This window comes from Castanea sativa, chromosome 1, assembly GCF_040712315.1.
Source record: "Castanea sativa cultivar Marrone di Chiusa Pesio chromosome 1, ASM4071231v1".
Lineage (NCBI taxonomy): Eukaryota > Viridiplantae > Streptophyta > Magnoliopsida > Fagales > Fagaceae > Castanea > Castanea sativa.
The window spans coordinates 30,738,886-30,764,366 of record NC_134013.1 but is presented as its reverse complement, the minus strand read 5'-3'; the positions used below and the strand labels follow the sequence as shown (position 1 = coordinate 30,764,366).

At 33.3% G+C, this 25,481-nt stretch overlaps 2 protein-coding genes and 1 non-coding gene across 5 annotated transcripts; 2 read left to right on the top strand and 1 right to left on the bottom strand.

The window, feature by feature from the left end:
• Positions 1–1,426: 1,426 nt before the first annotated feature.
• On the bottom strand, positions 1,427–1,498 carry TRNAM-CAU (transfer RNA methionine (anticodon CAU)). The gene has a single exon. It is a non-coding gene; the product is annotated as a tRNA-Met (tRNA).
• A 4,566-nt stretch (positions 1,499–6,064) lies between these two features.
• On the top strand, positions 6,065–11,499 carry LOC142622927 (putative inactive receptor kinase At4g23740). Of its 3 annotated transcripts, none has more exons than XM_075796491.1 (4): positions 6,065–6,277; positions 6,420–6,493; positions 6,984–8,261; positions 10,523–11,499. In XM_075796491.1, exons 3-4 carry the CDS (start codon positions 7,025–7,027, stop codon positions 11,185–11,187), a joined length of 1,902 nt encoding a protein of 633 aa, XP_075652606.1. In that variant the 5' UTR covers positions 6,065–6,277; positions 6,420–6,493; positions 6,984–7,024; the 3' UTR covers positions 11,188–11,499. The 3 variants fall into 3 exon arrangements, with proteins under 3 accessions (XP_075652606.1, XP_075652608.1, XP_075652605.1); XM_075796493.1 differs by having other exon boundaries at positions 6,417–6,493; XM_075796490.1 differs by having other exon boundaries at positions 6,066–6,493.
• Positions 11,500–18,740: 7,241 nt separating this feature from the next.
• On the top strand, positions 18,741–24,985 carry LOC142638223 (ubiquitin-conjugating enzyme E2-17 kDa-like). Its single transcript, XM_075812242.1, has 5 exons — positions 18,741–18,879; positions 18,992–19,064; positions 20,417–20,544; positions 23,759–23,863; positions 24,627–24,985. The coding sequence occupies exons 2-5, from the start codon at positions 18,995–18,997 to the stop codon at positions 24,768–24,770; spliced, it is 447 nt and encodes a 148-aa protein (XP_075668357.1). The 5' UTR covers positions 18,741–18,879; positions 18,992–18,994; the 3' UTR covers positions 24,771–24,985.
• The last annotated feature ends 496 nt before the right edge of the window (positions 24,986–25,481 follow it).

The window sequence follows — 25,481 nt, the reverse complement described above, 5'->3', positions numbered from 1 at the left end:
TTTCTTTGCATCATCAATTATATTCTTCCTTTATAGAAATACTAATTTTTTTTTATGAATGTAATTTTTTGTTCATATGATTCTTTGAAATTATAATCACAAGGAGTATAAGATTAATAATCTTTTATAAAAACCAAAATATTAGATCTTTTTTTTTAAGTTGCAACCAAACACAAGAAAACAAAATGTATTTCATCAAAACAAATAGAAAGTATTAAGTGGTTCTTAACTTCTTATTTATTTATGGCGTGTTTGTTTGGAGGTGAAATAGAGTGAATGGAAAAATTTGAAAAGAAAATGAGAATGACAACTTTTTTTGAGTTTATTTGGTTGACTGAGGAGGAAAAAAAATAAATAATGAGGCTTGAGTGTTTTCTCTGTAAGTCCACCAAAATGTTTTCTTCTCAAAATGAGGAGAAAATTGAGTGAGGATACATTTTTTCTTAATTGACAAAAATGTCCATGTGCAAGTACACGGACTTCGTCCAATTGCCTTCTACTTCTTTTTCTTTTTTTTGGGCAATAACATTGACTTTTTTATCCCTTGGGCAATAACGATGCTTTTTTTTTTTTTTTCTAGGGCTTGAGTGTGATATTTGTTTTCTTTTCGTTTTTTTAACTAGACATGATTTTTTTTAGGACATGACTTTTATTTTTTAAATAAATTTGGGTGATTGCTCTTTTTTTTTTTGTTATTTGTCACTTTTTTGATTTAATTGGGCATTATTCTTTAACAAGGGTATACGAGTAAATTTATTCAAACTCATTTTTTTCATCCCTCTAATTTTCAACTCCTAACCAAACAAAAATAAGAGAAATTAAAATATTTTCTATTCTCCTACTTTTCCATCCTTCTACCATTTTTTATTACTCCACTTTTCCACCCCTCTAACCAAATGAACCATTAGATTCATCATTTATTAAAGTACCAAAAATTTGTTGGGTACTAACTAGATTTTTTCAAAGTTATACACCTTGACCAGGATCACAACTTTCACAAGCTTTTCATGGACAAACTTGTTTTGAAAATAAAGAGGGTGGGGGTGTTTCAAAATTTAAAATACAAAATTTCAAGAACTTTATCAAAAAAAAAATTTGCACTGAAAACAAAATTTTTTGAATCACAAACTTAGTTTGTGATGCAATGAAAAAAGAGAGGATGGGGGCGGGCTTTTAAAGTTTAAACTTTAAAATACAAAATTCCAAAAACTTTGTCAAAACTCAAAAGCTTTTTGAATGGCTGTGAGTCTGTGACGCTGTAAAAAAATAAATAAATAAATAAGTGTTTTTTAAATTACAAGATTTTAACAACGGACACGTGTAACCCTTAAACGTTAAGAAAAATATTTCAAAAAACAAGTTTTTCTTAAACGACAAGACGTTTTAGGAAATATATAAAATATTGGCAAGCGAAGCTACTCTTTTATATCAGAGCCAGGTTTCGATCCTGGGACCTGTGGGTTATGGGCCCACCACGCTTCCGCTGCGCCACTCTGATTTGTTGTTTGTATCACGTAAATTATTATTTATATTACTGTCTGTACTTTGTCCGTGCACGTTTAATAAAGCTGCAAAACCATCATTGCACCAAGTTTCTACGCAATGGTTTGAGCAATGAAATGTGTATCCATTCCCGCTTCTTGCATAAAGAGATTCATGTGATTATTAAATTTTTTATTAAAAAAAAGAAGAAGGATATTCATATAACAAAAGTATTTTATAGATTTGCATTGTAACTAGAAGACAAGAATAATAACAAGATCCATAGTGGAAGCTGCAAACCAACGCTAGAAAACAACATGGAAGAATACACTAAAAATTATGGTACTTATTTGATAAGTTCTTCCTATTTCTAGAGATTCTTAAAATTAAAAATTAGTAATTGAGCAAATAGTCAAATACTAGACAATTATGGGTCCACCACCAATTGAGATTATTTAGAGTTTTTAAGTTAATACTATCAGGAGGTTTCTAGATTCTTAAATGAGATGATTGAGTTTTACAACATTCTTAATAATTTAAAAATAAATACCACTATAGTAATGATCAATATTTGTTGTTTTAAATGTTAATAGCTTAACAAAATTAAATTTAATATAAATGTGTATTTGAGTTTAATTGAAAAACTTAACAGGTTAAGTCGAAGATATTGTACCTAAATATTAACTTTATTTTATTTAAAAATTGTTAAGAACTTAATGCATGTTAAAGATTAAGGCCTAAATAAGGCAAACTCCAAAGTCCAAACGCACAATCATGAACCGATCCCCTACCACAAAATTTGAAAAAATTAGGTTCAATAATTTATGAATGGACCGAAATAGAACCAAAATGTACACCATAATGTACCAAAAACATGTCAATAATGATAGTTCGTGAGCTCTAAATTACTTGCTAGAGTTGAGTTGACTTGCTTCAATATTCTCCATCTAAGCCATATGAGGCCAAATTTGGCAAATCAAAATGCTGAACAAGTCCCAGACAGATGCATCTGATTTTTATCCAGATTGTCCAACCCACCAAGCATGTCTCAATGACCCAAATTCATCTTTCTTCTTCAACGAAAGGAATGCCAATCCCAAATATCTTGAAGGAACACATGCAGGGTTTCGAGGAATATGGAAAATCCAATTGCAACATTCCTTTAAATTCACTCTAATCATTGGATGCTCCCAAAACTAGTAGTTGGGTTGGAAGATCTTTTTTCCTTTTTCTTTTCCTCTATTTTCGGACAGTTGGTCATAATTTTTTTAAATAGTGCATTTGCCCATGTCCATAGCAACCTCCACATTCTTACATTAATAAAGAATTCCGACCAACCTAAAGCGACAAGGGGGACCACAATATTTAGGCTTTATTATGGTAAGGGCCACGAAACTCGACAAAGGAAGTTAAAAGTTGGTTTTAGGTAGCTAGAAACAGAAATGAGATGACAATGGTGGTGGGGCGAGGTTCAATCATGGGTGTCTTGCCCTAGCCCCATACCAACATTACCTTTCCTTGTCCCTACACCACCCTATTATGCAGGGGGCCACTTTGCTCTGTTTATATCCCGCAAGTATGATTATAAATTAATCAAGTTGTTTATGAATAGCTTATACTCAATTAGGTAAAAAAAAAAAAGGAGTTTATATTCATTTATTTAGCAAATGAGTCAAGTTCAAGTCTAATTTTAGACAAAGCTGACCCTAAACCTAAACCTAAGTTCCCTATTATAAAAACCCTACTTGCGTTATAAATAGGTCTCATCCTATATACGGTAAATTGTCAACATTAATCATATAATCTCTCACATGGCGACATATTAAACAATATTTATCTCTCTCAACACCAATGTGTTCAAATGCAATAATGTGTTTGTGACTATGTGGCCCGATTTAAGTACATATAATATTATATGTTATATGTATAAAAATATAAAAAAGTATACTTATATGAACTTTGATATTGGATTGTGTCAGCTTATGAAATAAAGTTTATAAGATATGAAATTCTTATTTATGATAATATAAATTCTCAATTTCGTAATAAAAAATAATATAAAATTTGTAACCATATCAGATAACTTTATTTTTAGTGAGGACCGGACTAATGACAATTTAAGTGGCTATTTGAGAAATTTGAGCCAATTTCTTCCTATTTAAAAAAAGAAGAAGGAAAACACTACTTAATCAAAACAATAATATGGAAATGGTAGCTTGAGACGTAACACCAAAAATTCAGTTTAGATTACACTTTAATAAAGTTACAATTTTAAAAGTGTGACTAACATAAAACTCAAGTTAAATTGGGGTGACAATATGTGTTCACGAGTTGGGTTATTGTTGTGTCAACTTATGAGTATTATACTATATAGGCCGACTTGAATATGACATGTTTTTCAATCTTGTCAAGATCCTTTTATCCAAACACGGTCCATTTATTAAACATATAACATGCATACCTTATTTAATAAACATATCATGCTAAGGTCAACATAGATTAATAAAACCCATTTAACTAATTTGTCAAGTTAACAATTTCACGTGACACATATAACTTGTTCATGCCAATGCTCATATTTTATAACATGTACACAATACAACTAGATTTCCAAAAAAAAAAATATCTCTGACAATTAAAATATAATTATAATCATATATAAATTTAGAGACAACCTAAAGAGAATGAAATTAGAGGAGAAAATAAGTTTATATTGCTAGGGTTTTGAAGGGTAAATTGGTAAAATGACTCTTAAATAAACAAGTTAAACAAGGTTTTGTGTGTTTGACTCGAATTGAGGTGTTTATTATATAGGTCAATTCATATTGATCCAAATTTAATATGAACCTAGCTTGCTAACTTTACATCATCTCCATGGTATGTTCGTGGGTTGTGTTAAGAATTATTACCCATAGGCAGGGACGGAGCCAGAACTTAGAGTTAGGGGGGGCGGCTCTGCTGTTGGTTGTGTGCAATAACTTCGGCCTTTGAATTTGTTGCTACTTAGTCGCTTAGTTACTAGTTGTTTAAAATTTTTTAAAGGGTTAGATTTTTTGTTTTAAGTAAAATTGGCTGATTATGCTTAATTTTTTATTTTTTTTAGTTTTACTATTGATAATTTTTGTTGTTGTACTAATTTTTTTGGGCTTGTATATTTCTTTTTTAGATTTTAGACATATAAATATTTTTTAATGGTCTTTAAAATGTGGAAAATGTTTGAACTACAAACCTTTTTACAAATTGCTAATAATGTAAGTGGTAAACCCAAATGCGAACCAATAAGAATTTGTTACCTTAACCGTCTGTAAAAATGTTATAAAAAAATTTGTGACTATAACAATACTCTTAAAAGAATCAATGATATTTTTAAGGGAGCAAAAGTGTAATTTTCTAAAACAAAATAGCTAAAATTAGTACCTAATATATATAATAATAATAATATTTTTTTTAAAAAGGGGGGCCATTGCCCCCCCAAGTCCAAACATGGCTCTGTCCATGCCCATAGGTAAGTTGTTAACCACATACGACTATGTGAAAAAACATTTTCAAGATTCCAAAATCTATATGTACATACATACATATATCTAATTTAAACGAAATTTGATATGTGTATTAAGAACATAAAAAACATGCAATACAGAGGTTAGATTTTCAATTTTTACATCCAATAAAAAAATATCAACAAAATTCGAAGAGTTTCTCTCTAAAAAAGAGTACATATTATATGCACGAGACAACAAGATCAGACAAATATTTACTCATTATCAATCCAATAGCTTCGATTGGCCGAAATTGCTACAACACTTACCGATTTCCAAAATTGTCAAATAGACTTCCTTTTGTACTTATTTAAACAAACTAACAAACACATACTGGATAGCTCAATTACATGAGACATGAGACAAAGAATGTCCTGTCTACAATATCTTTACAACAAATCTCATATAGCAAGATATTGGTGGGGTAAAAAATAATTTTAGTAGTGATATTAGATTAAAACTAGTAATAACTTGCCAGTTAGAATTTGTTGAGAAATTATTGTAGACATACGCTCCGATTGTTTTGACTATAAAGTTTTCTAGAAAGTAGTAATTTTTCAAAAATATTTCTCATTTTTTTATATTTAGTAGTGACATTAAAAATGAGATAAAATTATTTTCAATAGTTTTCATATTGTCTCTTAATTTCCTCTATGCTTTATTATGGCACAACATGAGACATAGTTTTTTTCTGCAAAATTTTAAGCCAAAACAATCTGTAAAATATAATCACTATTTTTAATTGAATTTTCAGTTGATCAAAAATAATTTTTACACATTTTTTATGATGTTATTAAATACAGAGAAACAAAAAAAAAATTATCTTTATAAAATATTTTTATGAAGGATTTAACTCCACTCAGCTGGGTCCCATGTAAGTAGTGCAACGTGCACAGTTGATGAGCAATGCTAGAGACACACTTCTTCCGCACCCTATTTATATCCGGCTTACTCTTCAGGACCCGGAACCGCTACATGCCACGTCATAAACACAATAGACAGAGAGCCGTTGTAGTTTTATTTTATTTTATTTTATTATTATTTTTTTAAGATAGAAATTAAAAAAAAATAAAAAACCCTATACAAAACAAAAGCGTCAATGGCGGTCTCAGAGTTTAGCTTATCTCAACGACCATCACTGACTCTCTCACTAGCATCTCTCAGTGCAAAAAATCATAGCTTTGTTTGCTTTTTAGTGCATTGGATGCCACATTAGCTAGCACCCAACATCTCAGAGAAATCATAACTACTAACTAGTACGTTTTTGTTATTATTATTATTTTTTTTATGACAAGGCATATCACACATTCTAGGTGGTACATCACAGTTTTTGTTCCTAATTAGCAATTTATGTTTCTTTTTGTTTGTTGGGTTTTCATTTTTATGTCTGAGAAGCAGAGTTGTTACTGTGTTTAACAAGCATTCCCGAGCAAAGTTTAGAGACTCCTTGATTCAGATCTGAAAAAAGAATGGTATGTAGCTCGCTCTCTCTCCCTCTCTTACTGCGTGTCTTGGATTGGTAGCTTCTGTTTCTACTTTATGCTACGTTTTTTGTGTAAAAATATGAAAGAAGTTCTCGATTTTACAAATTCAAACAAAAAGTTAAAGAGCAAAGAACAAAAAGAAAAGAAAGAAGCACGGTTTCTGGTGTGAAACACATTACACAGTACTTTTTCAGATTAAAATAAGACTCTTTTTGACTAAAATGCAAAAATTCAAACCCTGCAAGCTCATTTCTTTATGTCAAATTTCTCACCCTCGCTTCCACTTTTATGGACAATTACCTCGGAATCTGATTTTTTTTGTTTTTGTTTTTGTTTTCTTGTTGCGCTCTCTCTCTCTCTCTCTCTATACAGTCTTTTTTCTATTTTTTCATCAATAGTGTTTTCTCTTTTGTTCCTCTTGAACCAAAGCTATAGATGTGAAAGAAAAGATTTTTTAAATATTTTTTGGTTTTTGCAGAAACAGCTCGTTATCTGCTTGATTTGATAAAGAGTTAGGAAATGGAGAATCTGGGTTTTGTTTTGAGTTGGATTTTCTTGGTGGGTTTGGTTTTTATTCGAGGAAATGCAGACCCAGCTGAGGATAAGCTAGCTTTGCTTGAGTTTGTGACCAATTTGCCTCACTCTCGCTCTCTAAATTGGAACCAGAGTAACTCTGTGTGTGGCTACTGGACTGGAGTGACTTGCAATGAGGATAAATCTCGAGTAATAGCCGTCCGATTGCCTGGAATTGGATTTAATGGTCCGATTCCGCCTTACACTATAAGCCGACTCTCAGCTTTGCAAATTTTGAGCCTCAGATCCAATTTAATATCTGGGAATTTCCCTTCAGATTTTGCTAACCTCAAAAACCTGTCTTTACTGTACCTTCAATTCAACAACTTCTCGGGACCATTGCCATTGGATTTCTCAGTTTGGAAGAACTTAACTATTATCAATTTGTCTAACAATGGTTTCAATGGAAGCATTCCTCACTCACTTTCGAATTTGACCCAGTTGGCAGGTTTGAATCTTGCAAACAATTCACTCTCTGGTGAACTCCCTGACCTCAATTTGCCAAGATTGCAAGTGCTAAATGTGTCTAACAATGATCTCAATGGTACATTGCCCAAGTCACTTGAGAGGTTTCCGAGGTCTGTGTTTAGTGGCAACAACATTTCTTTTGAAAGTGTTACTCCTAATATGCCGCCAGTGTTTCCACCCTCTTCAGAATCTCCTCCCAAGCCTAGGAATTCAGGGGGGCTTGGTGAAACGGCTTTGTTAGCAATTATAGTTGCTGGTGGTATTCTAGGGGTTGTGGCATTTGCTTTTCTGATACTTGTTTGCTGCTTGAGAAGAAAAAGGGAAGATATGTTATCGGATAAGTTGCAGAAGGGAGAGATGTCACCAGAGAAAGCAATTTCAAGGAGTCAAGATGCGAATAATAGACTGGTTTTCTTTGAGGGTTGTAACTATGCATTTGATTTGGAGGATTTACTGAGGGCCTCTGCTGAGGTACTGGGCAAGGGGACATTTGGTACGGCTTACAAGGCGATTCTAGAGGATGCAACCACTGTGGTGGTAAAGAGGTTGAAGGACGTAAGCTCTGGGAAGCGGGATTTCGAGCAGCAAATGCAGGTTGTGGGGAGTATCAAACATGAGAATGTGGTGGAGCTGAAGGCATATTACTATTCCAAAGATGAGAAGCTGATGGTATATGATTATTTCAGCCAGGGGAGTGTTTTTGCCTTGTTGCATGGTAAGTTTCTATCTTAAACATGTGATGTTTCTATGTTGATCAGTTAAGTTTTTTACTTTTATCTTTTCGATAAGTCTTGAAGAAAAACTGATGATATTTTCTATTTTCATATTGGAAGCCAATCCTCCAATTTATGCCAGCTGTAGTCCTTTTGATGCATATCATAGAAGGCTTTAGCTGTTAGATATTCAATCATTTTGCACATTCTGTTGGAACTATATAATGTACAGAATATGTTAGTTGGAACATTTCTAAAGCTTAAGAGGAAGGTAATGTGGCCAATCTTCTTTCCCTGTTTGAAATGGTCTTGGGGTTTATCTAAAATTATGCATACCATAGAAGGCTTTAGCTGTATCTTTTCTCCTTGCTGGATGTATTATACGCTTAAACAGACTTATGAATTCTAAAAATTATTAGTCATAATGTTAGGATAATCCATTTTATCATTTCCCTGTGTAATTGAGCTAATACTTACTTGGCTTTAGATTTGTTTATACTTTTCATGCCTCAAATTTGACCTGGGGACTACCCTTGCTATTGAGCAATCTAACTGTACTGGCTGGTTTTGAGGCTAGTAGTAATGGAACATGGCAATAAAGTTTTGTCTTGTGCCTCCTACATCTTCACCCATAGGAAGAAAGGAAACTATTTAAGAGCATTTGCAAACAATCACATGTGGATGTGCAATTATCATGCTGATAATTATAATTTCGTTTGTGTATCACATGTGGATGTGCAAGTATCATGCCGATAATTAGAATTTCGTTTGTGTATCACATGTGGATGCGCAAGTATCATGCTGATAATTAGAGTTTCATTTGTGTATATTTTTCCAAGGCTTGGGCAATTACTTTGCCGTCATTTCGGATTCCCGACCAATTGCGGCACTAGAATGTGAGAAATTGTATTAGGATGATTTATATAATCTAAACAAACTGGTCTTGTAAACAATTGGGTATGTACTCATTGAGAGTTCTTTTATATGGCTGTGTTATTGTGACTATTGTGGCTGATTTTGTCAATTTCAATCTTGCCTTCTGTTTATAGTTTTGAGATATCTAAATAGGGCTTAGTATACCTTAATTTTGCTGCACACTAACTTGGTATATAGAGCAATCTGTACTTGAGAGATCAGCTACGTGTATCATTCTTCCTGTTCCATACTGTAAAAAGGAGTGCTTTTAATTTGAAGCATAGAACTTGAAATGTTGTATGAAACTCATTTCTATAATTTCTGCTGTCCTCTATGGTGTATGTTTAAGGAGGTTTTCCTATAATCTCAGTAAGAGATAACATCCTTAAAAGAATTTTATTGTACAATGAATTGGCTGAGTGCAAAAGGATATATAGCAAGCATATGATTTGTCTTCTAATATGGCCCCTAGACTAATGTTGTGTCAAAATAGGACTTGTATAGCCAGTACCAAGAAGTGACTTTGGTGAGAGTACTAAGAAATTAAAAGAAGGCTTTTGGAAAATAACAATGGGAAGCATAACTTCATGACTTCTCTTAATATTTTGAATGTAAGAGGAGTATTATGCCTGTTGAATACATTGAGAATCCATGTACATGTGTTGATCCCCAGAGAAGATATAGCAAACATATGATTTGACCACTAATATGGCCCCTAGATAGAGTGTAATGTCAAATTAGGACTTGTGTAGCCAGTTCCAAGAAGTGGCTGTGGTGAAAGTAGTGAGAAATTATAAGAGGCTTTTAGAAAAGAACAATAGAGAACATAAGTTCATGAGTTCTTAATATTTTGAATGTTAGAAGGCTATGCATGTTGAATACTTTGACTATGAGTGGATGTTCAACTCTGTTGATCCCAATTTCAAAACCAATTGGGCTCAACTTGTCTTGGAATACCATTTGATGTTTCTTCCATGCAAAGATTCTCAAACCCTTGTGGTCACATACATCTTGCAAGCCATTCAGAAATTCGGTCCTTGGATGGTAGAGATATCTGACTGTTCATGTTAAAGCATAAAGGGTCATTTTTTGCTAATATATGCTGATAAATTGTTGTAGAACCAGCTACCTAAATCTATGTATTTTATGTGTTGCTTTTTCTTGGTTTGATCAAGAAATTAAAATTGTTTCAATGAAAACGAGACCTAATTTTCTGCCTAGAAGTCCATATTGTTGGACATTATTTGGAAAGTGCTTAGTCTTTGTAAGAGTAATCTCTATTTTCTGCCTTGAGCATCAAAGTGGTTGTACACTTGGTATACCTTCTAATGCATCTTTATCTATGCAGGTAAAAGAGGAGAGGATAGGACCCCTTTGGATTGGGATACCCGACTAAGAATAGCTATAGGTGCAGCAAGAGGCATTGCTCGTATCCATTTAGAGAATGGTGGGAAACTCGTTCATGGCAACATTAAATCCTCGAACATCTTTCTCAATTCCAAACAGTATGGATGTGTTTCCGATGTTGGTTTGACAACAATAATGAGCTCACTGGCCCCACCTATCTCCCGTGCTGCTGGATACCGAGCCCCAGAAGTGACAGACACCCGAAAAGCAGCACAACCCTCTGATGTCTACAGCTTTGGGGTGGTGTTATTGGAGCTCCTCACTGGAAAATCCCCCATTCATACTACTGCTGGTGATGAGATTGTTCACTTGGTCAGGTGGGTTCATTCAGTTGTCCGAGAGGAGTGGACAGCAGAAGTGTTTGACCTAGAGCTGATGAGGTACCCAAATATTGAGGAAGAGATGGTGGAGATGTTACAGATAGCTATGTCATGTGTAGTGCGGATGCCAGATCAGAGACCTAAAATGCTGGAGGTAGTCAAAATGATAGAAAATGTCCGGCGGCTTGATAGTACTGAGAATCATCCATCACCTGGAAACAAATCTGAAAGTTTGACCCCACCACAACAGGTGGTTGGGACAGAATCCTCCACTTCTTCACAGTGAGTGAACCATTTGTTCATCTATTTTCCCTGGTTGGTGCATTCTGCATTTTCAGTTCAATTCATCCAAGATGTTTTGTTTTGCTCTTGTTAATGAACAAAATTATGATTAATTTTTATCGACCTGATCCCAGTAAGGTAGAGTTAGATCAGGTTACATATCGGTGTATTAGTAGGCTGTTAATGCCTGTGATAGTGGTAAGATGTGCTCTTAACTTAATTCTCTCCCTTGCTCTCTCTGATGCATAAACAACAATCTCATGGAATGCTCTGCTTAATTGAATGCAGAATCAGGCAACTTTGAATGCATGTATAACTTCCTGCGTATAGCACAATTTGTCAAATTTTACGTTTCCCTTTTGCGTCTATTTCTGGAAGTTGGTTTTCTTATCTGATGCACACAAGGCAAATCATGAGTTACAATTGATATTGGAAGATTCTTTGTTTGAAATTTTACAAATGTACTGGAAGATTCTTTGTTCATTTTATTCTTTCGTGAAATTCCAAATTGCTTAGATGCCAAATCAACATGGCACTACACCAATATGACATAATCTCAGGAAGATTCATTCCATCTATTACGTTCTGATTTAATTATATGACATATTTAATAGGTTATTAACGTGTTTTGACGTCAAATTTAATAGATTATGTAGTCAAAATACAGATTAAGTGAACTATCACATAATAAGTTGGGGGAGATTTTTTGCAACTTATTAGGAGAAAATTTTTATTAGCAAAAGGAAAATAAAATTGAATGACCAAAAAGTCATGGTTGAATTTCATTGTGGTCAATGTTCCAATAATGTTGTCAAATAGTTGAATTTTGAATGGGGAACTAAGGATAATGACTTGATGTGCGGAAGGGTTGCAGTATCTTTTTCTTTTTGATTTTTGGGTGGTGGAAAATTTTAAAAGTCATGATGCATTTTTAATGCTCAAAATCCTCAGAATTTTCCTTCCCATCACTTGAATTGCAACCACATTTTCGCAGAAGGAAATATTCGAGACTCAAAAAGATGTCCCATTCCGTGGCCTTTTTGGAAGCGTTGGAAAAAAAAGAAGAAGAAAAGTAGACCCTATAAGTCTATTACATACAAGTCAACTTTGCTTTGAAGTTAAAAAAGGCTTTAAAGTTTGAACGATTCTAACTTCAACTGCAGGCAGTCAACAGATACGCGTTTGAGATTAGCGTCGCAATAGAATTTTTTTAAAACCACTAAGGGTGAGTTTGGTTGGGCTTTTTAAAAAAGTACATAATGAAAAAGTTGAGTTTTAAAAAAGTGATTTTTTAAAAAGCTGAGTGTTTAGTAAAAATTGTTAAAAAGTGCTTTTTGAAAAAGCTGAGTGTTTGGCTAAAACTATAAAAGTTGCAGTTTGAGGAATAAATTACCAAAAAGGACAATGTATATATAAGGGAGTTTATTTCATACTTATAATTCAACTACTTCATATACTTACTAAATAATAATAATAATAAAAAATTTATATTATTGGTATTATTTTAATAATGTTTGGGCAATTATTCTTTTTTAGTGGCATAATTATTTGTTATTACCATTAATGACTTCTTATTAATATTAATTAAATCTAAATAATTTTCATCATCATGAAGCACAAAATGAAAATGTAAAAAGATGATAAAATATACACCAATAACCCAAGTTTAAATTGTGCTATATAAAAATGAGCAGCTGCTGCTGCTGATGGATCATGCCCAGCAGCTGCTGCTGGGCATGCCCCAGCAACAGCAGCTGATGAGAGCACTATATAAACTTCAATGAGAGCACTATATAAACTTCAATTAACATTGAGTTTATTTAATTACTCATGAAAAGTTGTTATTACTTCTTACTTTTACATTGATGTATGGTGTTTTAATGAAAAAAAAAACCAAGTGATGCAGCTGCTGGGTTGTTCTTACTTCAATTTACACTGATGCAGCTGCTGCTGCTGCTGATGGGGCATGCCCCGGCAGCAGCAGCTGATGGGGCATGCCCAGCAGCAGCAGAGAAAACGAAGAAAGCAGAAGAGGAAGAAGAAGAAAAGGACGAAGAAGAAGAGGAAGAAGAAAGCAGAAGAGGAAGAAGAAGAAGAAGTCACGGATGACTTACCACAGGGAGATCGGTAGCAGCACGGAGAAGGCAGAGCAGAGAAGAGATGAGAGGAATTACACAGAAATTTCAACGAAGCAGAGAGATGAGATGAGAGGGTGATTCGGTAATTTTAGGTCTCAGCTCAACGGATAGCTGAAAACGTTGATGAGCGTTTTGCTTATGGACCTCCAGACCACCATTTTAGAAATCAGCGTTTTTGCCTTTGCCTAAAACGCAATTTTTATCTAAAAGTTGCGTTTAGGCTTCACCAAACGCCCAGTCACTGCCAACTTTATGTAAAAGCTGCGTTTTGGGTCCTAAAAGCCCAACCAAACGGGCACTCACTGTAGTTGTCATTTTAGAGTTAGAGCACCCTCATTAGGCATGTCAAATGTGCCAAATGTCAAAATATAACACATTTGGCACACTAAAATACCAAAATCTTACCTTCATCAGATATTTTATATGTTTCAAATTTTTGAAACATTCTACAATAATGTTCTATATTTAGAATAGTACGGCCAAATATGCTATAATATTTAATATTATTTTCTTTTCTTGTCCCCTTTTCTCTCTCATCTGACTGTTGTCCTTCTCTCTTTTCCTTTTTGTTTTTTCCTCTTTTCTCTTTGCACTCTTCTCTCTTCTCAAACAACTCTCGTCACTCTCCTCCCTCTCTTCGATGGTGGTGGTTGTGATTCCTGAGGATTTAGATGGTAGTGGCAGATCGTGATGGTGCTAGCTGTTGTGGCGGTGGATCGCAGTGGTTAGTCCGTAAATCCTTCATTTTTGTTTTTTTGTTTTGAGCTCTCATTCTCTTCAATTTTCAGCCAAACACCTCAAGTAAATTCATTTTCGCATTGATTAAACCAAAATTTCTTTATTTTGGGTTGATTTTTGGTGGTCGCAAGCTGGGTCGTGGGTTTGTTTGATTAATGGGTTGTGGGTGGTGGCTATGGCTTGGCTTTGCTGGGCTGATTTTTTATTGATATGTTTGGTAACTTTGTTTGATACTAGATTTGGTTTGGCTAATTTGAGTTTGATGTTTGGTTTGTGTTTGATATATTGGGTTTTAATAAGAAAAAAAGTTGAATTGGGGAGGAGGAGAGAGCTTCAAAGAGACTGTGGTTTGTGGGTTGATTTTGGTGGTTGTGGTTTTTTTATTATTATTATTATTTATTTTAAGGTGGTGTTGGTGGTTTGGGTTTGTGCCGGTGTTGCGGTAGTGGTTGTTGTAGCAGTGGGTTGTGCCGTTGTTTTAACGTACTGATGGGGAGGAATTTAATATATTATTTTAATTTGATGTAAATATTATTTTAATGTATAGAATTGAAGAATAAAACATTTGATAAATGAGATATTGTAAAATGATGTGGTAAAATAATAAAGTAAGTTTTTGGTGTGTTAAAATGATACTTTTTATAGAAGAGCTGATGAGAATGCTCACAAACACTCCAAGGTTTAAGTTTGTAACGGTGAGTTTCACATACATATACATTTAAATTAAGTTATGGTAGAATTTCTATCTTATATTAAAAAAAATGTTTTCAATAGTTTATTTTTAAAAATGTTAAAATTTTAAATAAAGTTAAGAAAAAAAAATAGTGTGAGATTTGCAAGCAACGGATAATTCAAACAAAAAAGTTAGTTTATAGTCTTTTGCCAAAATTCATGCTCATTGTCATAGAACCTTTTCTATAGGAAAGAAAGAAAGGTGAACTTATTTTTTTATTTAGTTGAAGATAAGGTGAACTTTAAATCAAGGTGCTATGTATAAGCAGGTTGATTAGGAAACACAGTACCGGAATCTGTCAAAAGCCACTTCTGACCTAACCAAATTATGGTCAAGCACGTCAAAAATGACCATATCGATCATGTGGATAACTACAATTATGTAAAGCTATAACAATCTTCTTAACCCCTTTTGCTACTAATTATTTTAAAAAAAGTATTTCTTATTCGTTTTTTATTTAACTTTTCCATTAAGGATATAGATCCAATCAATTCTGTTTAACCATTTATTTATTTATTATTGAATGAAAAAAAAAATTATTGCAAGACACAAAAGGGAATATTTAAAAAGCTTAGCCAAGGGCTAAGATAGAGTTGAATTTACGAATTACACTGTTATTTAATTACTAGACTCGTAGAACGTGTATAATAAGACTCTTTTTATTTTGGATTTAGTGAAATAGTGTTTAAATGTGAGATGAGACCATTTTTATTTTAAGTTTAATGAAATAATGTTTAAAAGTGATATAGAGATAGTATCTCAATTTTTAAGATATTTCTATACCTGAGGGTGAACTTTCTTTCTATTTAACGTTTAGTTTCTAAAGATATCATTAGTTGCCAGGTTTGAAAACAAATTGGAAAACTAGCATCTCGAGTTTTAAAAACTCGAGATGCAACATCTAATTCACTACACGAAGAACTCGAGTCCTAGAAACTCGAGTTTCACAATTTTCTTTTCAGATCAACTCTTCGTCTTCCTAGTTGTCTTCTTCTTCTCCTGTTCTTTCAGTGGATCTCAAACCATCTGATGTTCGTCGGTGGATTTCTTCTTCTACCCTTGTTCTTTCAATGGATCTCAAACCATCTAATATTCCTCTGTTTTGCTCCTAATGTTCTTCAGTGGATCTCAAACCAGATTCTTCATCTGTTTCCAGATTCTTCTTGCCTCTGATGTGCTTTCAGATTTGTTGGTCAGTATCAGCATAAATCGAGTTTACAAAACTCGAGATTTAAATCGAGTTTCTAAAACTCGAGATTCAAATCAAGTTTCTATGTATCGAGTTGCTAGTTTACATAATTGTTTCAAACGTTTGTCAACTAATTATATCGTTTCCCCTTACTGTGCTAAGCTGCAAATATCCCCCCTGAGGGTCGATAAAAGTTTGAAAGTCTATAACTTTGAAACTTTTTTTAAAATAGTAAATTACTCTTTTAATCGATTTGTGTTTTTAAATTTAAAAATATTTAACTAAAAAATAAGGTTATTTTTTATAATTTAAGAATTTGTGTGAGGATATTTTAGAATGCAAAATGATGAAACCCAAACAAAAAATCATGTTATAAGTAGTATAGATAAAAGTTTATATTGGTATCTCTCTCTCTCTCTCTATCTCTCTCTCTCTCAAGAAGTAAGAGAAGATTCAACTGAGACACAAAATTCTTCAACAGTTAATTTATCTTTTTGGTAAAAAAAAAAAGTTCAATGACAATGGAACAAAAACAAAATGTTCGAAGTAACTAAGTGATCATCATTATTACATCGTAAATCACAAAATCCACGAACTAATTATAGCCACACCTAAGTGATCATCATAGTTACATCATAAATCACAAAATCAACGAACTAATTATAGCCACACCTAACATGATACAACTTATTCAAATTTTTTTTTTTTTGGCAAAATGATAGAAACTTATTCAATTTGAACTTGTCTAGTACCGTATATATTATTATATCATTAACGTAATGATATGTCAAGAAATTAGCATCCCATTGGATAAAAAATAAAAAGGTTAAAATGCAAATTACACTTTTTAACTTTACTTTCCTTTAATTGAGTTCTCTAGGTTTTAAATTTATTAAATTCAGATTTTTTGTCTAATTTTGTTTTTTAAAAAATGCCATTAAATTTTGTTCTCACATGAAAAAATCTATAAAATTAATAAAAATATTTTATATATTTTTTATGTGAGAATTTTGTTTTTAAAACTTTTTTATTAGTTGCTTTCATAATTAATGGCAATTTTTAAAGTAATTGGATGAAAAGCCTGAATTAAGTAAATTTGAAATTTAGATGACTCAATTAAACGAAAATAAAGTTAGAAAACTAAAATAAATTTCAATCAAACTTAAAAAATGCACTTTTCATCTTAGCCAAAAAAAAATATATATCATGGATAGAATTGCATTGATTTTTTTATTTTGTGTATGAAATTAAAAAAAAATTACAATATATTTTTCCGTTAAAATTTGACGGTGTTTTCATTTTAAAGCTAGTATTTTATAAAATAGTTAGATATAAAGGACACTAGATTAGTAGATTACTAATGGAACTAAATGACATGATCGACATAAAAACAAAAATCAAATATGAAAGGCTAAAAAATTGGTGTCCATTTGGATGTTTCGTAATTTTTGATAATTTATTTACATAATGTTTATCAAAAGGTATAAATTTTAATAGCTTTTATTTATATTAAATTTGTGACAAAAAAAAAAGTAAAACTAGTTGTGGGGGGTAAAAAGATCCTGATGGGAACGTGGGCCTTTCGGGCCGTGTTAAGGAAGGCCGACCTGACCCTGGGTTTGGAAGTTGTTAATACTATGGGTCGGCCCATGCGCCGAGGGTCCGAGAACTCAGCCGAGGGTGAACTTATCCTGGATCTGACACCGAGAACCCGGACTTCATGGTACGGGTTAGGGAATGACACGGCCAAGACCAATGGTTAAAAGGGTGAACCCTTGAATGCCCAGAAGCACCGTGTTGAAGAAATGACAAAGACAAAGGCCGCTACCTCCACATTAAAGACCCCGCACCTACCACTGGCCGCATTAATGGGGAGGTGACACTTGAACAGTGGAAGGGAAACTTACATCGTTCAAAGGCACTAAGAAAAGAAATATCTATACTAAGGGAGGAGTTGGGGGCAACACGTGTATAAAGTATTAAGAAGAAGAGTATTTAAGGGAGGACCTATAACAGAAAAAGGGACGGAACTGTTTGTAACCTAAAAAGAAAAAAGACAAAGAGAGAGAGATACTATAAGAACAGCTAGCTTACGTCCGAGGAGACCTATTTACATTACTCTTTCTGTTTCCTAATCCTGGCAATCTTTAGTTTGTCATTTAATCTTCACTCACTTCTAACCTGGGTTTCAAGCCTCACTCTACAAATTTTCAATTGTTTAAAATTTCTCACGCCTGTTTTTTGGCGTGCAATTGTGCACTTAGACTAGTTAGTTATAAAAAAAAATTAGTTTTATTAAAAAAATTAAACAAAAAACAAAAAGCTAATAGGTAAAGTCTTTTACCAAGTAGACACTTTTTTTTTTTCTTGGTCATAAATAAAATTTCAAAAAATAAAAGGGAAAATCTAGTGCAAGATCTAAAAGTAAAAAAGTTAAAGGCTTGCAAAATAGGCAATGTGGGGTAATTAATTGCCCTGTAAAGTGTAAACACAGATAATCAGGCAAAGTTAGAGAGAATCAATTTTTTTTTTAGGAAAAGAGAGAATCTAAACTAAAATGAGTAAAATTATAGTAAGTAAAAAAAAAAAAAAACCAGTGGATAAAAAAGGAAATCTGTGGGAGAAAACCACCTGCTGACCACCGGTCAACCGGTAAAACCGCGTCTCCGCGCCTGCCCCAAGATTCACAAAAAACGAAAGTAGGGTCCACACGAAATTAGAACCAATAAGGAGAGACCATATATTTATTTATATATCTCATTTTATATTTAACTCCAAAAACCAAAAAAGTTTCCAAAATAAAAAGTCACTGTGTGTTTATTTTTGTAAAAGCTCTCTCTCTCTCTCTCGGAACAAAGTTCATTCAATAATACTCTCTCTACCACAAGGATCTCTCAGGTAAGCTTTTCTCTTTCTCTTTGTTTTTCTGTGTATGTGTGTGAGTGAGTTTGAGAGCTTGATGATGATGATCTATGTTTTGGTGATTTTTTTGTTTGTTTGTTTGTTTTAGGTGATGGCATCGAAGCGGATCTTGAAGGAGCTCAAGGATCTACAGAAAGATCCTCCTACATCTTGCAGTGCTGGTACTACTTTCTTTCTCTCCGATCCGGAAATTTTCTTTCTGAGCTTATGTTTTCTTTTTTGCTTGGTTTGTGAGCTTTTTTTAATATTTGTGTGTGTGGATTTTGTGGTGTACTATGATTGGATGGTGAAGTTTTGAGCTTTTTTTTTTTTTTTTTTTTTTGTGAAAGTTTTTGATCTGAGAGTTAGATGCTGATTTTTTTGAAAATTCTATGTGTATGTATGTTTAATAATTGTTTGTTTCTTTGGATTTGGTTCATAGGACTTTGATTTAGCTATTTCTCTTTAACTTGAATTTGTGTGTGTGTGTTTTTTTTTTTTTATATATAAATTTTTGTAGTTGTAATTTTGGCTGTTTAAACAGTAAAGTGATTAATTTGCAATTTTGAGAAAGAAGTGGAGAGGGAAATGTCAAATATAAGATGATCATGCTAATTATGAGAGTTTATTTGTATAGTCAATGGAAAAGAGTAGGCTTTGATGTCTTATGAATCTCATAGTATTCAGAAGCAAATTATTGGCGTACTCATGAATGCAATTGTTATATTCTTTGGGAAAAGAATAAAGCGTGTTCTCCAGGAGTACAATAATGATGTACCCTTTCTTCTCACATGTTAGTGGGTCCTGAGAAGGAGTACGTATGACACTATTGTACTCCTGGAGTATCGTATAATTTTCCCTCGGGATGCTACTCTTGCTAACTAGAAATTCAAATTTTCTAATCAAAAGAGCCTTATCCCAATTGTTTTGCTCTGCATCTTAGTCCCTAATGGCTTTCTTGTAGCACCTGGCCTTGATTATGGAAATTCATGATGTTGATGTAATATTGGCATTGTTTGATTATTGATGTTTATTCTTTACTTGGGGAGTAATGTGATACTTTAAACAGAGGCGGGAAAAATTGATCATGGAGATTCTAATGTATAAATAATGCTTATATTAGCTTTGCATGTTTGGAATAGTTTAGATTTAGAAAATTGAGAAACCAAGTATCTTTCAGTCATTTCACAGTTGTGGAACTGATGGATAAAGTGGCATTTCTTCAAATGCTTTTCAACTTTTATTTTTTGTTTTTCAAGTTTACACATTCCTTTTGTGAAAATGGACAACAAATGAACACTCTTACCTTGCATCGGTAGATCGTTTGCTACATGCACTGCAGCTTAGATGTGCAACCTTATATTCTTCTTGGCAATTAGTTTTTTGTTGGCTGCTTGTATCTTCAAGCCTTTATTTTTCTTTCCCATTAATGCCTTTCTTTAATGATTATTTTAAATCTTCAGATACATTAATTCAAGTTTTACTTGAGCAACATTATATTCACTTTTTCTTCTGTTGATATGTAAATCCTTAGGCCCTGTTGCCGAAGACATGTTCCATTGGCAAGCAACAATTATGGGTCCTCCTGACAGTCCTTATGCAGGTGGAGTTTTTTTAGTCACTATTCATTTTCCTCCGGATTACCCTTTTAAACCACCCAAGGTATGTAACTATTATAGTTTTCAAGGCTACTGAATTCTTTGTTGCTTTCGTTATCTTTTGTTGTTTTTGTTGAAAAGTCTCAAACAATATGTCCTTTCTGATATCAGCTGTCATATTGATATACAAATTAGGTGATTTTTATGTTGGTATCTTGACGAAGACAATATTATTAATAATCAAAGCCTTTATGAAATTAAGCAGTGATTCCAAACTACGGAAATTGGGCTCAGAATTGTGACCTCTATATTTTGAGCTTCCATTTTTTAATTTTTCGGAGCAATTTAGTTCTGTAAGCATGCAATGCAACTACATTGTCATCTTAGTGCCTTTAAATCATCTCAATGGATGGATAGGCCATGAATGGCTTTTGCTAGGCTGATCACTAGGTACTGGCTAAAAGTGTTATTTGTGTTTTTCTAGCATTTTCTTCATAAAATTTTTATCCGATCATGAAGTCAGACTCAAAGAAAACATTGTATTGATGTAGAATTTCAAATTTATAAATCGCATTTGTATTTGTTACTACTTTTTATGAGATTTCATGTTTCTTAGATTAGTGAAGCTCCATTTCATTGTTCATGTCTTAAAGCCATCGTTTTGCTCCAATTGGCCTAGTTTTTAGCAAATTACTTTTCATTAAATCTTATCTTACTTTAGTTTTCCCTAGTGTATATATAGTGGACAATGAACCAGAAAAATAACATGCAGTTAGGGTGTTCAATGCCAAATGTTCTATGATGTGTTGATGCCTGCCGTACGATATAGGTAAAATTTTGAAGTCATGTAGTGTACAGTTCTAGCAATAACTGAAAAGTGATAGTTAATATCTCTGTGAAGATAAATTGGAAAAAGAATAACTTTTGTCGTCTTTGGTAGCTTTGATATATTATATGTCAGTGTTACTAAAAGTGCAAAAATTTATTAAAAACAATATATGCCTTTTTATCAACAAGGCTCTGTTGTTGCAGTGAAACTATCTTGGAATTTTCCCAAATAATGTTCTTGTTTGGGGTTCCACTTGCGCTGGTGGATGCTTTACCATGAAGTTTGGGGAGGATCTATCATGTTTCTCCAATTTATCTTCCAGAAATTGGAGAGAGAAACTGGAGCCTTGACGAATCTTTTTCAATCTTTGAACCCATTCATGTAGTCTAATTGAATGATAAGAATATCAAGGAGTTTGTGAGCTCAGAACCTCAGTTTGCTCACCAATTAGTTTGCAGTTTCTTTTACTAAACAAGGCATTTTAGAATTGCAATCTCCACCTAGAACTTATTAGGGGAGGAGGTGCTAGTATAGCTAGAGCTCATTGGGTTAGATCGTGTGTTCAAGGCCCATTGGGTGCGTGTATAACTTACCAATAAAAAAGAGAGAGAGAGAGCAAAAATAGTGTATAGAGGTTACAACATTTTGGTCTAGATTTTTCCCACATGTTTATTTATAATGATTGTTATTATTATATTTAAGAACATATCAAATGATTACTTATCCAGAAAATTCAATAACATATCATTGTGCAAGTATGTTTTATAGCATAAAGGGGCTTTACCATAAACATCTTTCAGTTATTGAAAAAGACGTTTATTTAAACATTCAATGGACATTTCACTTTTTCCATTGTTTATATTGTTAGAAAACATGAATCCAAACCCTGGATTTTTGAGAAGCGGACTACAGAAAATAAAGAAATAGAGAAGATCAATGCATGCGCATGCAATAGATCGTGCGTACACACTAGAATTGCATGGTTCACCTAAAATTATTGCTGTGGCCATGGAGTTGCTATAGTTTTATTATGAAAGCTACACCAAAGTTACAGGGTTCATAGCATATATATATATTTGCCCTATTCAACTATTACTAGGGATACACGCATGTGTGAAATTACAATAATGGGCTTAGGCTTCTAATACATTCTCAAATACCGAAAATGTCATCGAGTTTGTGCGATTTGGGGTATCTGAAAAGTGTCATCAAGTTTTTCATGACAACAGCAACCAAGCTTTTATCATTTAAGTCTGTAATTTGGAATAGGGCCAGGATAAAAAATGTTAGCTGCACTTATCAGAGAGGAGGTGGGGGGGGGGGGGGAAGGGGAGAGGAATGTCAGCTGTTACTAATTGTTGACAATGAGATATTAACAATTGCTATCCTATTATCCTATAGATGGGTGATCTTTTCACTTCTAATATATACGCAAGAATATACATCAAACATCAAGTGAAATTTTTTCATTCTTTGTTGTTTTCATCACAACCAAGCTATATTCCCAAAATTTTGAAGTCAGCTGTAAATCCTCAACATATTAACAGGGTTAGCTACTTTGTTCTATCCAAAGTCATACTCTACTCCCAAAACATGTATTCTTTTCTACCATTCTATTTTATCCAAAGTCATACTCTTTGTTACCGCCTTAATTGTCAGGTTCTTTTGTACTACTATTATTAATGGTATTTTAGGTCCTCCTTTGTTATTTTAATGAGTAAAACATAAAACATGGGATCATATGTGTGATTTAGGGTCAAGAAAACATAGGATTATGTGTGTGATTTAGGGTCAAGAAAACATGGGATTAACTGCTGACTCATCATGAAAACATGACGGATCAGTGTGTCATGTGTAGTTGCCTTACTTAACTAACATCTACTACATAAAACCAGCATCCTGAGTCTTAGGATGTGGTCATCTTTTTCTTGTTCAATGTTGTCAGTGCCTTAAGCACACAGCTTCACTATTATCGACTATTGCTTCCTGTCTGGAAATTTGTTGTCCATTTATTGGATAAACCTACAATGATGTCACCTTTCCTTTCACCCCCTTTCTCAATTTGTGGAGGAAAAAGGAAAATAAAAAAGTGGGGTGGCGGTGTGGGATGAGGATGATTATATAATTCTAGGTAATGGAGATAGCATCAAGTTTTGGTTGATCATGGAATAGACTAATATGACATCATTGAGGATTTTGCTCTCCTTTTATGTGAAAAGTAAAGTATGCCTCTTAAAAGTTAAAAGCAGCATCCCCTTTCAGCAAATTGAATCAGAAGACAGAAATTTGAGATCTGTTTAATTCATTGGTGTAGTATTTCTGCTGTTTATTTATTTGGTTATTTGGTTTATATTAGCTTGGAAATTTGGAATGACACTTTGGCTATGCCATATCTGTTCCATACTTTTCTAACTTTCAGCTTTTTATCTTCTTTGGATGGTTTGTACAGGTTGCATTCAGGACAAAGGTCTTTCACCCCAATATCAATAGCAATGGGAGCATTTGTCTTGATATTTTGAAGGAGCAGTGGAGCCCTGCCCTTACCATATCCAAGGTATATTGTTTTACATCTAATGAAGCATTCCACCTTTTATATATAAATTCAAGGTTTATTTGAATGTTCTATAGAATATAGCTTTCCTCTTTGTGTTCCACATATATAAAGATATTATGGATAATCTCCCAATCTGAATCTGTCCTTTTGTACGGGGCCATAAGAAAAAAGTATGAACCATTGTTGAAAGGTGATAGTAATATATGGCAAATTGGCAGTCAAATAGTATTTTAAAAATGATCCCATGCCATCAATTCTTGGTAATGGTCGTGCTTTCTCTATGAAGGCCCCATGCTAGATGGAGTATTCCTCGATTGCCATGTCCATGTGTTCAGACAAGCTATGTAATTGTTGCTATAGTCAAATCTTGTTTGCCTTTTAAACTGAAACTACCTTATTACCTGAATGACTGATCACAATGGCACACTTAACGGAATTAATTAAGGGTTAACCTGAAGTATGTAAAGTCAGTCGTAAATCTATCTCTAATTGTCTAACTCCAATTGTTGATTGAGGAAACTTCATGAATGCATTGGTATTGTGTGTCTTGTCCTTGTTTTGGTGTTCATATTTGATAATTATGTGGTAAATTTGCATTCCTAGGCTGTTGTACTCATATTCCTTTCTGAAATACTTGGGTGAGTACATTTTTGTATTCATCTCTGGGGTGTTTTCCATATGAAGCTTCTTGTTACATAATCTTTTAGCTTTCCTCCTATAATACTGTGTTAAAGCTTGGGGTTTCTTGATTTTTTATGTTCAGGTGTTGCTTTCAATCTGTTCACTTCTAACAGACCCAAATCCTGACGACCCTTTAGTGCCGGAAATTGCCCACATGTACAAGACTGACAGGAGCAAGTATGAGACAACTGCAAGAAGCTGGACCCAGAAGTATGCTATGGGTTAGTAATGCTGCTATGTGAGTGTGTTTGAGAGTGATAGGAGGGCTTATTTCTCAATGGGCTTTGGTCTTTTAAATTATTAGAAGTTAGACCTTCGTGTGCCATGCACGCGGGGGGGCATTTGACAAATGACCAAGTGAAAATAATGTACCTTTCTTATTAAATGTTGTAACTTGTAATTGAGCTCTGATATCAAACTTTCATCGTCCTATTCTACCTATGCCCAAAAGAAATCATCTCATTCCACAACTCATTTACTTTGCCTAATTGTAAGTTTGTAACAGAAAAATATTGAAATTAAAATAATAATAATTATAATAAAAAAAGAAGGAAGAGGTAATATCTAGTCTCAATATGAAAGGTATGACCAAGGTCGAAGAAGTGAGAAAAATATCCCTACCAATATTAGGTATTTGACATTTTTGCGTTTTCAAATAGGACTTTGCGTCTTATGAATCTAGCTTTTGTAGAGTTGCTGGTCAGCACCATTTTAGATCTTCCTGGAGTCATTTTCACCATGTGGTTCTGCTATTGTCTTTTTATTATTTTATTTTAATATAATTACCAAAAAAAAAAAAAAAAATTGGTGCTATGGGGGCAAAAGAATTTTCAGCCTATCAAATATCTCCAGAATGCTATGCCAAGTGTTTCCTCAATGAAAGAGTTTTACTCCTGCTAATGTGCTGCATAACAGAAGACGCATTTTTCAAATAATT